Below are 11,812 nucleotides of genomic sequence, written 5' to 3'. Positions count from 1 at the left end.
CACAGCCCTGAGATTCGTCATTTTGGATGATATACGTTTTTCGTCGACGTTTGGTGGTTTCCTGTTGGAACCTGCTTGAAAACAGCTTCTTCGGTACAGGTTCAGGTTCACTCGGTGTGAGAGCAAAGCGTGTTGGCAATAACATTAGTGATAAGACATAGTTATCCTTCAATGGCAATGATGAAGAAAAGATCAGGCAGAGAGACATTTCATTGACGTGAAGCATGCATACTTGTACGCTGGGCAGTCGCAGACAGATCATGCCCTTGGTGTCGAAGTAGCTGGGACTATGGACGGGGAGTTCAGATGGAGAGTAGTCCGGGGTGGTGGGTCCTGCTCTTGGTGCCGACGCTAAACCGGAAACAAGCGTGGGGCGGCGCTGAAGTCATGGCAATCCCAACTCACTCGTCGGCCTCTTTCCATCTCAACCTCATCTCCAGTGTACATTATTTCCCCGTGTTTCCATCTTGGCGTCGGTGTGCTTTCAACTTCCGTCATCAGTCATCAACGGGTTTGCAACGGGTCCTGTGAAAGAGCAAGGGTGGTTTTTTCTTTTCCTTTCCTCGTCTCCTCCCTCTTAGGCAACGGTTATCATCCATGGCGGAGAGCAACAACAAGAAGCAAGCCGTCATCGCCGTCGTCGGCTCGCTCAACGTCGACCTCGTCACCCGCACCCCGCGCGTGCCCGTCGCCGGCGAGACGCTGCTGGCCCACGGCTTCGACACGGGCCACGGCGGCAAGGGCGCCAACCAAGCCGTCGCCTGCGCCCGCCTCTCGCGCACCGCCGCCCAGGCGGCCGCAGGCTCGTCGTCGTCCCGGACCGACGTCGAGGTGCGCATGATCGGCGCCGTCGGCGACGACGCGTTCGGCAGCGAATTCTTGGACGCGCTGCGCAAGGACGGCCTCGACGTCGGCCGCGTGCGCGTTGTGCCCGGCGAGAAGACGGGCGTGGCCGTCATCATCATTGAGGAGGCTACGGGCCAGAATCGGATCATGGCCAGCCTCGGCGCGAACAACAAGGTCGAGGCCAAGCCGCTGCTGGAGGCGGATACGACGCTTGCCGTGTTTCAGCTTGAGATTCCCATGGAGACGGTGTTGGTGAATGCTCGGGACGCGAAGGAGAGGGGGATCGATGTGAGTGCTGCTTCTTTTTTTTCTCCTTTTTTTTGCGTTTCTTTCATCACTTGTCTTTTCCAGAGGCCTGATTGGTTTGGTGAGTGGGATGTATATTTTTATTTGCTGACTGGTGGCGCGGTGGGAAACAGGTCTTGATCAATCCTGCGCCGGCCGTTCCGCTGCCAGATGAGCTGTATAAGGGCCTAGGTCACCTCATCGTGAACGAATCGGAGGCGGCGCTGCTGACGGGCAAGCCGGTGGAGGAGATCACCCCGGACTCGGATTTAACGGCGGTCGCAGCTGACTTCGTCCGGAAAGGAGTCAAGAACGTTATCATCACGCTCGGTGGGGCTGTAGGTTTTGTGTTCAAGCCATATGCGTGGACCATCATGCTAATGCTCCTATAGGGATGTTTCTATCAGACAGCGGCTCGGCAGGCGGATAAGCAGCCGGGTAAGCTGATTCCCGCTAGGAAGGTCAAGGTGGTGGACACGACCGCTGCGGGCGACACCTTTGTTGGTGCTTATGCTGTGGCTGTTGCAAGGAGCAAGGCCCAGTCTGCAACTGGTGACTTTGACGTCGACTCTGCTATCGCCTTTGCCAACAGAGCTGCTGCACTGACCGTTCAGCGAAATGGAGCACAAGCGGCGATTCCGTGGGTTGATGAAGTGCCGGAGGCCTAATTGACAACATACCAGAATGCTTTCTCCGAACAAGCTTGTGGGTAATTGTGTTACCGACTGCAAGAACAAGCGAAATGACTTAGATCTGTGTCTTGACCCCAATTCTCGCCAATACCAATCTTTGTCGACATATACCTGGTTTGGAAGAGCCGCATAGGTGACACCAGTCTGATCTTTGATGCTCGTGTTCTCGAGTTGTGTATTTTGCGGCAACCCGGCATACTTCCTCTGCATCCCTTCTCTTATCTGTCTCTGAAACTTCAGCATTGACGGCTCATTGGACATATTAGCCACAACTGCACCCGCATGGGCAAGGCACAAAGCGCTTATTCGCCTATGGCAGGTACGACGGGAACCTTGTTTCAGATCACCAAAACTAGCCCCTCCATATGCAACTCAACCCCGCACTACAGCCACCAACTTCTCACATCAGCCCTGGTGGATCCTAAGCTGTTCCACATACCCGGAAATACCCCCTCGGACAGTTCTTAACCCCGCGCGTCTGCAGCCACACTACTTCAACAAATATATATTTTGCTGCACCTTGGGCCGATAAGTCCATCTTGCCCAAGACAGCGAGACACTTTCAAATCAACATGACTGCCGAAACGATGCCCTTCCAGACTCCGCAAGCGTTCTTGAAGGATATCGGGTGTTCTCTGCCCTCGACGCCTATTCCCGAGGATGTGGATCATTTCACCATTGCCGACGGTGCCATCAAACAACTACACAACCTGCAACCCTCGGCCATGCTGGACGACGCCATGTGGCGAGATCAAGTCGCCTTGACTGGGACTATGCGCACATTCCATAGCTCACGCACCATCTCTCTGGCGTGGAACGAGCTCGCTGCTGCCAACAGACCCCAAGACTTCTCCATGCTCCCCAAGTCTTCCAGCGTTGTACGTATGGGGCCGGCGCTACACTGGATCGAGGCTTTGTTTGTCTTTTCCTTGGTGCCGGAGGGCAGGAGGCAGAAGAACTGCAGTGGCATCATCCGAGTCGTACCTGTCGGCGATGAATGGAAGATCTGGGTTGTGTGCACGCTTCTGGAAGACATCCCAGACTATGGGACAAGTGATAGCATGCAGCCATTGACACCCGAACAGAGTATCGAAGAAAGAGCAGCAAACAGCATCTCGTCCGGCAAGGATCGCTTCGACACTGTCATCGTTGGGGGCGGACAGTGTGGATTGTCCATTGCCAGTCGTCTGAAGGCTCTTGGGGTTTCGCACGTTGTGTTGGACCGCAATAAGGAGGCCGGAGGCAACTGGCTTACCAGGTATAAGTCATTCACGCTGCATACGTCCAAGTTCCTGAGCGACCTGCCATACGGTGGCATCTTCCGTCCTGAGGATCCGTACTTCCTCACCAGCGGTCATATCGCTGACGGCTACAAGCGCTTCGTCGAGCGCTGGGGACTCAACTTTTGGTTTTGCTGCGTCGCGAAGAAGGCTTCCTGGGACGCGGAAAAGGAAGAATGGAGCGTGGAGTTTGAGCACACCAACCCGGTAGCCATTCCAAACGGCTTCGAAACCATCAATGGCAATGGCAACGCCTCGCCCACCCCCATCGCGACCCGCCGCACCATCCACGCCAAACACCTCATCTTCGCCATGGGTGGCGGCGGCCAAGTCCCCCGATACCCGGAAATCCCCAACCGCGACGCCTTCAAGGGCGAGGTGCTGCACTCGGTCGCCTACCGCGCCGCCGACGCGTGGCGCGGCAAGCGCGGCGTCGTCGTCGGCACGGCCAACACGGCACACGACGTCTCGGCCGACATGGTCGCCGCGGGGCTGGCGTCGGTCACGCTGGTGCAGCGCTCGCCGACGCCCGTCATGACCGAGGCCTTCTACCGCGCGCTCTTCGACCCGCTCTACCACGAGGGCGCCGACGTGCCGCTCGCCGACCGCGTCATGGCAAGCCCGCCGCTGCCCGTCACGCACAAGCTCGCCCAGCTCGGCCTCAAGGCGCTCTCGGCTCAGATCCCCGAGTACTTCGACCGCCTCGAGGAGGCGGGCTTCGCCGTCGACCGCGAGATCGACTTGTTCCACTGCCTGTACGAGCGCATGGGCGGCCACTACTACGACGTCGGCACGACCGAGAAGATTGTCAACGGCTCCATCAAGGTCAAGCGCGGCGCCATCGATGCTTTCACCGAGAAGGGGTTGCGGTTCGCGGATGGCAGCGAGCTGGAGGCGGATGTGGTTGTGTACGCGACCGGCTTCGTGGGGAACGTGCGGCATGCTGCGACGGACATCGTCGGCGACGAGGTCGGTGCGAGGTTGGAAGACTTTTTTGGCGTGGACAAGGAGGGTGAGTTGAGGGGCGTGGCCAAGCCGATGGTCGGGCAGAAGAACGTTTGGTACATGGGCGGGGATACGGCGCTTGCGCGGTACGCCTCGAGGTTTCTAGCTCTGCAGATCAGGGCGGATCTGGAGGGAGAGACGTTTGACGTCTATCAAAAAACGCCAGGAGAGTTAGAGAATTGAGAGGCAGACGGGGGATCTGTGATGTGGTGAGAGAAGATTGTCTCTCATTTCCTTATTTATTTCCTCCCTATCCTTCCCAAGCCAACCGTACCCTTTCCCCACCCTTGATTTATGCATGATTCATTTTCTTCTTTCCTCCTGGTTTCATTCCTGTCGTATAGGCTTCGTTCAACCGAGACCGCCCCTCAATCCAACGTTTTACCCACCAATTTGATGGCGCCCTCATTATCGTCCTTCCCTACCAACAAGAACATGACCTCTACACCAACCCATTCCAGCCATGTGATGCGCCTGTCCAAATACCATAGTAAATCCACGTTCGCCACAACTCTCCCCTTACTGTTCATCCATCCGTTCGCCTTCCACTTGTCCAACCCTTCCACCGCCGCGCGTACCAAGTACTTCGAATGTGTCTTGAGCACAACCTGCGACAACGCCCCGTCATCGTCCTCGTTCTCGTCCCCTTCTCCATCATCCCCCTCATCATCATCATCCTCATCCTCATCCCCCAAGCCCCCAACCCCCAACCCCACCTTCCTCTCCACCCCGGCAACATACCAATCCCTACTCCCGGGCGCCCCCAGCTTCGCCCCCTTCTTCCTCTTCCCCATCCCCATCCCCTTCCGCGCCCTCGCCTTCTCCTCCTCCAGCGCCCTCACCACATCCGCCACCCTTTCCAACGCCCGTATCCCCGCGAGCAGCTCCACCCGCTGCCTCGTCACCTCGCCGAAGCTGCTGCCGCCATCCACATGCCCCGCTCCTCCGTCCCCTCCCTCACCCTCTCCCGCATCTCCACCTCCCCCTCCTCCAACCCCCGGATACTCCTCATCCAGCCTCACCACCCGGTTCAGCGGCGACCCCGCCGCGAAGTACACGGCCGCCGCGGCGAAGGGCCGGTGGTGCACGTGGTGGTGCGAGTACGCACCGTGCACGGACACGAGGATGGCGTCGGCGTGGAGTGCCGGAGGCGTCGTCGTTGTCGTCGGCGTTCTCCCCGCGCACGCGACGGGGTCCGGGCACGACGAAGGGTCCGGGCAACAGCCGTCGAGGGGGCAGGGGAGGTGGGTGAAGGGGTGGTTGGAGGAGGCGTGGAGGGACTCGAGGGCGGCGACGGTGTAGAGGTTGACACCCCCGGCGCCAGGGGCGGATGACGGGCTCGAGCGGGGGGGTTGGTTGGAGAAGGGGGAGGAGGATGGCGGGGAGGGGGAGGGGGACAGGGAGGCGGAGGAGGACGACGGGGAGGCGGAGAGCAGGGAGAGGTCGGCGAGGAAGGATTTGGGCTGCGGGGGCGTGGTGGAGGGGGTGGGGGTGAGGGTCGTCGACGAGGCGATGCTGCTCGGGGTGGTGGAGCGCGTGGGGGACAGCGTCGGGTAGGACTTGAGGGCGAGCGTGGGGACGGGGTCGTAGAGGCGGGTCGGCGCCCAGTCGGTGCAGGTTTTGTGGGCGTTTTGGACCACCATTGTGTGGAGGTTCGTTCGTTCGTTCGTTTTTTTTTTTTTTTCTTGTCGTCTGGACTTTTCGGTTTGGGAAGTGGGTGCTTGGTGGAGTACTTAGTCTAACGTTTCGAGGCTGGCGGGGCGGCAATACCTTTTGAATACCAGGTGTTATAGCATTAAGAAGGCAATAGGGGCAAAGGGTTTTGTTCAGCGTATAGCGATGGTCTAGAAGATTGCTGAAAGAAACCAAAGGGCGTCGAAACACTTGTCAAACACGGTAACGATTGAGGAGAACGATTGACGGTGTAGCGAAGAATCAGGTGAAAAGGCACGGGTAGGGCTGCATGCCGCATTTTTAACCCATGAAATCCATAGTGCGGTCAAAGACGGCTCCCCTTCCTCAGACCGCAAGACTGCAACTACGGCGGGTCGAGCCTTCCGGACCGCGGAGGACGGAACGCATTGTGAGCAGACGGCTTTGTGCGCTGAGCGCACGAGACAAGATGGACACGTGTGAAGACGTTGGTGGATCCCGCACAGACATCCGCGAGCCGACTTGTGGGGAGGGTCTCACTGGCCTGGAGGAGCACGCAAATTTGTGCGGGCCTCTCGCGCAGTCTCGAACCTCCATCCAGCAGCGTGCAGAAGATCCGGGGATCGACTTACGGAGTTTGTTGTTCACGGTGGCACCATCTCTGACTCGCAATAGTCCCTGGGATTGACATGCTACCTGGACAATACAGTTTCTAAGTACAGCGGCCTGCCGGCAAGGATATCTGGGGCTGAAACAAGCATTGAAGCCCGTGCCGAAATGCCTCATAAGTAAACAATGTTCTGAGTCGTGATGAGCCCCCATACAGTGATGGCGGTGGATACTGGACATCCCATGCTTATTTCACGCAATTTTCGCGCAACGTCGCTCCGAAACCCCCCAGCCTTTGTGGCAAATTGGAACGAGTTAATTTTCTGTTGCCACTGACCGTAGGAAGGATTGCTCGGCCATGTTGTGAAAGGTGTTTCTCCCGCGTGAGAGCATGGCCCAGGCCCTGCAGGAATAAATGTGCTGCGGTATACTGTTGTTCGGGCCAAAGCGGCGAAGCTAGGTGGCGGTCTCCATCTCATCCAGAATGCGGTTGGCGAGCCCGTCGGCACCACCATTCAGTTCTCGAGGAACGTGAAGGAACTTGACCGTGATGGCGTGCTGGTTTTTGTAGGCTGCGACTAGGACATCCAAGCGCTTGAACAGATCAGCGTTGACCACAGGCGATCCGTGGGCAGTGGACCAGTCGTTGACTCTCCAGTTGTAGATCCACTCGGTGATGCCTTTCACCAGGTACTCGGAATCAGTCTTGAGCACCACCAGCTCCAAGTCCTTTAGACCTTCCAGTGCATAGAGAAGGTCTCCGACTATCTGCAGTGCGGTAATTCCAGCGTAAAGCTCGGCGCGCTGGTTGGTAGGGTTGGCTCCAGACAGCACTTTAGCTTCGTTGTAAGGCGACCCGTGCCTGAAGAAGACACCGACGGAAGCGCGGGCGCCTGGCATACCATTGCCGCGGCAAGCCCCATCTGCTGAAACCAGGAGGGTGTTCATCATTCTGTGGGGGCGGCCGCATTGGCATTCGGGGTCGCAGGGAACATTGTAGTAGGGTTGAGTTCGCGGTTGTCCCTCCAGTGACTTCATGAAGGCCGCGGCTGTCTGGAGGGTGCGATCCAAAGTGAAGCGACGCTGTGGCCCGTCCAAAGCGCCCATGGATTCAGGGTTGCTAATGCCGGTGCATTGAACAGCCTCGTGGACAAGTCCGGCGAAGACTGAGTAAGTGTGGTGCACTTTGCGCTTGTCCTGAACGGTATCGTACGGGTAGTACGGCGACATGGCGGGGGATGTGACAGGCAGCAACAGATCGACGGGCAAAGGCGCAATGAGCGAGGCTGGCGGAGGTGTTGGGCTGCGGAGCGTGCATCGAGAAGCGTGCGTCCAGGACCCGCGACGCTGTGTTGTTGGGAAGGTGCAAACGACCGGCTCGGCATAGAAAGAGCGGCCCGCAGCACGCTTCAGGGACCAACCATCTTGCCAGAAGAAGAAGGTGTGATCAGTCGGCTGTCAAGTCTAACACTTCCACATCTGTTGTTCTCTGCCGGACCTCCCTCCTCATCTCCTCGGTATTCCTCAGCGGTGTCAAATCGACACTTTCGATTTCAGAAGCCTTGCGCTTGACCGCCTCCCTGGACTCCGGCGTATTCTTCATCGGCGTTGACGCCGACCCACGCATGTTACTGGGCCCCGGAGTTGCAGGCAGCCGCTGAGAATTCCCCGACGTTGATGCCAGAGGCTGCGCCGTATCCTCGACCCATCTGGCGGTCCCCTGCATCCGCCCCGCTGGTTTGTCCATGCGCTTCGATGCCAGCGCCAGTGATGTGTCGGTCAGAGGCACCACAGGCGGCCCCGTCCCGGAGGGACCAGTGTCAGCTGTCCCTACTGCCGATCTGAGTATCTGCAAGTCCTCGCCAAAGATCTGTCTCAGATTTACATGCATGTTCACCGTTCCCAAGTGCATAGCGAACTCATCCATGCGTCTATCCCAACTCTTTTTATTTTCTTTGCTCTTGTCTATTGTCTTCTTCACCACCATAGTATTCGGATCGCGTGCGTGATCTGTGCGGTGCTCGCAGGACGTGTCGTTTAGCTCCTCGTGGAGGTGTCGTCGTTCTTTCTTGGTCGCTTTCCAGCGAATGACGCGTTGATTGGGATCCCGAAGGAATTCGTTCATCTCTCGGCAGTCCAAGCAGCGGCACTTGAGCTCGGGCGTGGACCAGTCGGGTCCCTTGGGTTCCTTGCCTACGTAGCGAAGAGCACACTGCTCCAACAACGTTTCAAAGAGAGACCGGAAAGGCTGGCTCATGACGTCTGCCGGGGCATGCCAAGGCGACCCAGCAGCAAGTCTCTCAAGAAAAGGTGAGACCATGAGATTCAAATCCAGGACATTCATTCGGGATGCCTCGGCCTTGATTTTCCGGGCTAGCTCGTTCAACTCGACATCGAATCCGGCATCACGTAGGCAGAGCAGAAGACTGGCCAGGGTACGGCCCTCCATCAGCGGAAGCCTCTGGCCTCCCTTGTCGTAAGCTGCATCCAGTCTGACGGTCCGAGGATCCATGGAAAGAGTGAACCAGTGCAACATTGAGTTGAGCACTGGCTTGAAGATCCCAATGTCCATCTCCTCAGGCTTGTCCAAATATTGCTCCCGGAAAGATGTCAAGAAATGGACCATCGCAGGCGTATTCTTGGAGTGTTCCAGAAGTAATTGCAGCGCCCTTTGTACAATACGTCAGTACGCATACAAGCACCTTTGTTGCAGCACTTACCTCGCATGTTTGCCACCACCATTCGTCTCCCATCTCAAGATTTCAGCAAGAATGGGGCTATCTTCTAACCAGATCTTCGACGTCTTCTGAAGGACTTCACCCATTTTCTCATCCGCCCAGGGCTTGGTATCCGGATCTTCGTCATACTCGTCATCATCCTCATCATCGTCTTCAACGTCTTCATCGTCTTCATCGTCTTCATGGGTGCTGGGCCAACTCATAAGGTAGTCGAGATATTTGTCCCACGAGAATATGTTATATGCTCGCGGAAGAGCTTGCTCGAGGCTAAACGCTGTTAGAAACCAAAGCGAAAGAGGGGGTAAAATAGCCAGGCAACTTGTGGGCTTACCCAGTGCGAAGTAATCGAAAGCCCGCCTTTCGTATCCATCGGGCCACTGGCAGCAGGCCGCCGGGTGGCAATTCTGTGCGGACCAATGCAGTTGCTTCGTTGAACATAGATAGATCCTCCAAAGACGCCGCAGCAGACACCACGATCCCCAGAAGCTCGTCTTGCCGCTTACGTCCTGATCCGTTCTTCGCATCTGGTTTTTTCCTTTGTAAATCTAGAGCATAGCGGCACACGTCAACCAAGGTGGCGCGGCAATTTTCTTCGGATGCGTTCATTCTGTGCTGCGTTTTCAGATGCCGAATGAGGTTTCGGAGTCTCTGCTCGCGGGGTTGCTTCTCCTCCTGGTCGAGTAGGCTGAATCTGGAAGAGTAGCTAAAATCAAATTGGCTTAAAAGAAACCGAGCAACATGCTCTTGAGGCACGATAACCAAAGCCTGGAGTAGTCAGCGAGTGTATGTTTCACCAATGTATCACTATTGCGTACCGTCATCCTATACCAGTGGGTTGCAGTGCATCCGGCATTCCCTGTGTAACCCTCGTAGTCTTCGTGATCAAGCACATAGTCATCGAGCGCGTCCTCCTGGATGACGTCTTCTGACTTAATGTCGATGTCTTGAGCCACTTCAGTGCCAGAAAGCTCTATGACACGCGTCAACTTTAGAGAGCTCTCCAACTCCTCTTCGATGAAATGTTGACTTCGCTCTCTTGCCGGAGGCTCGTCCTCTTCCTCATCCCAGTCCTCGTCATAGGGGTAGCGATATTCGTCATCGTCGTCATCACTTGAATTCGGTTCTGCTTGCCCGAACCGCATACGCTCGAAGCTGGCAAGGAACAGCTTGAAGCCGACAGAGTCACAACTCTCTTTGAGCAGATTGGCAACTTTGCGGTCGCCACCCTTCAAAGAGCTAAGCTGCAAGCTTGCGTCGGTATATCGGTGACTCAAAAGATGAACAAGCCTATTCCGATACGACGGGTCAAAGGTCAGTTCCGTCTTCCAAGCCTTTAGGTTACGTCGGAGTTCTATGCGGTCGGCCGAATTTGCGGCAGCCGAAACGGATCCGATGGGTCCATCAGCTATGAGATTGTATGTCAATACCCAACGGTATCCAGCCGTCACTTCCTTGACTTCATGTTCAACATCAGAATACCTAACACGAAAAGTAAGCGGTGGTGCAACCTGGCAACAGTGGGACAGGACGGCCTACCAGGCCATGATGGAAGACGTGCAGTCTGAGCTCTTTAGTACTTTGCTGTGTTTTGCATGGCTCGTGTGGACGTCTCCTCCCTCGTGTGGCGAGGGAAGGCAGATGACGAGCGTGCCAAACATGCCGGGGGTTTTCTCGGAGCTGGGCTGTCAGCTACTGACCGGCGGAAGTGTGATGGTCACTTGCTTGAACATACTCCCTGTGAGGCTTGAACATTGCACCTTGCTCGTACAAGAGCATCTTGTAGAGCTCGCAATGGAACGATCTGCAGTTGCTGAACACCCCTAGCTCGTTTCCAACATCGCGCAGGACCTTTGGCAGGAATTTATCGTTCCAGTTCGGCTCGGTTATGGAGAAGTTCCCCGGATTCAGCTCCCAGGTGTTCCTGACCGATGGATCAACGACGGTTTCTTCGCCTCGGCCGAAGGGTGCTTGATGACAGGCTTGTGCTATCGCTCGCGCAGCGTCCGGAGTCAACGGGAGCTGGACAGGGCCCACACCGCCCACGGTGATCTTCGGGTCTACGAAGTCTGTTTTCAAATTCATGGAACAGGCGAAGGTGCCGGGCGACTTGACGTTGTCCAGCAAGTCGACGAGATTGGCCCTGACCTCCCACGGATCGACATCGCAAGAGCTGGACACATCCGAGTAGGCAGCCTCGCTTTCGCTTTCCGACGCGCTTCCAAGGTCGACTATTTCTGCCATGGTGTCGAATGGTGTCCAGTTGGTAGGAGGGTGTTCAAGGCTGGAGGGAGGAAAAAGACGCGTCGCGTCCCCAGGACGCGAAAAAACCACACTAAAGAGCAGATCGTGCGCAGGGATAGGGCCAGAACCTCTCTCGCGCTGCCGATACTAGCGCGGGAGCCAGGTGATGAGTACAACTACAACTGTATACACCTAGTAACCCTCCAAAAGATGTATCTGCAGCTCCTTGGCACCGTCTTTGACCAAGGGGCTTCTTTGCGGTACCCCTGCATTCGTGCAACGGTACGATGAGGTAACTGTGCTCAACAAATCCGCATTTACCGCATATAAAGGCGGTGACCTTTCAAAATCCCATGCTTGCATGCAAGAATCAGCCCAGTCGAACATGGCTTCCTTCAGCACTCTGCCCCAAGCGGCGCCTTCTCTTCAGTCAAGCGCCAGCACTAAACCGCATTCGGACCTA

General features: G+C 56.6%; 4 protein-coding genes across 4 annotated transcripts; 2 read left to right on the top strand and 2 right to left on the bottom strand.

Moving 5' to 3' along the window:
• Positions 1 to 597: 597 nt before the first annotated feature.
• Positions 598 to 1,799, top strand: RBK1 (putative ribokinase; the record flags this gene model as incomplete). Its single annotated transcript, XM_066778033.1, has 3 exons — positions 598 to 1,134; positions 1,266 to 1,469; positions 1,524 to 1,799. 3 exons carry the CDS (start codon positions 598 to 600, stop codon positions 1,797 to 1,799), a joined length of 1,017 nt encoding a protein of 338 aa, XP_066632128.1.
• Positions 1,800 to 2,395: 596 nt separating this feature from the next.
• On the top strand, positions 2,396 to 4,291 carry SLS55_006603 (uncharacterized protein; the record flags this gene model as incomplete). The annotated part of the gene is made up of 1 exon (XM_066778032.1): positions 2,396 to 4,291. One exon carries the CDS (start codon positions 2,396 to 2,398, stop codon positions 4,289 to 4,291), a length of 1,896 nt encoding a protein of 631 aa, XP_066632127.1.
• A 2,535-nt stretch (positions 4,292 to 6,826) lies between these two features.
• Positions 6,827 to 7,600, bottom strand: SLS55_006602 (uncharacterized protein; the record flags this gene model as incomplete). Its single annotated transcript, XM_066778031.1, has 1 exon — positions 6,827 to 7,600. The coding sequence occupies one exon, from the start codon at positions 7,598 to 7,600 to the stop codon at positions 6,827 to 6,829; it is 774 nt and encodes a 257-aa protein (XP_066632126.1).
• A 217-nt stretch (positions 7,601 to 7,817) lies between these two features.
• Positions 7,818 to 11,349, bottom strand: SLS55_006601 (uncharacterized protein; the record flags this gene model as incomplete). Its single annotated transcript, XM_066778030.1, has 6 exons — positions 7,818 to 9,039; positions 9,091 to 9,382; positions 9,612 to 9,873; positions 9,924 to 10,587; positions 10,645 to 10,785; positions 10,841 to 11,349. The coding sequence occupies 6 exons, from the start codon at positions 11,347 to 11,349 to the stop codon at positions 7,818 to 7,820; spliced, it is 3,090 nt and encodes a 1,029-aa protein (XP_066632125.1).
• Between the last annotated feature and the right edge of the window lie 463 nt (positions 11,350 to 11,812).

The sequence above is a fragment of the Diplodia seriata genome (assembly GCF_021436955.1).
Source record: "Diplodia seriata strain FDS-637 chromosome Unknown scaffold_6, whole genome shotgun sequence".
In the NCBI taxonomy this organism is placed as follows: Eukaryota; Fungi; Ascomycota; class Dothideomycetes; order Botryosphaeriales; family Botryosphaeriaceae; genus Diplodia; species Diplodia seriata.
The sequence above is the reverse complement of the archived record's forward strand: the minus strand, read 5'-3'. Positions and strand labels throughout refer to the sequence as shown.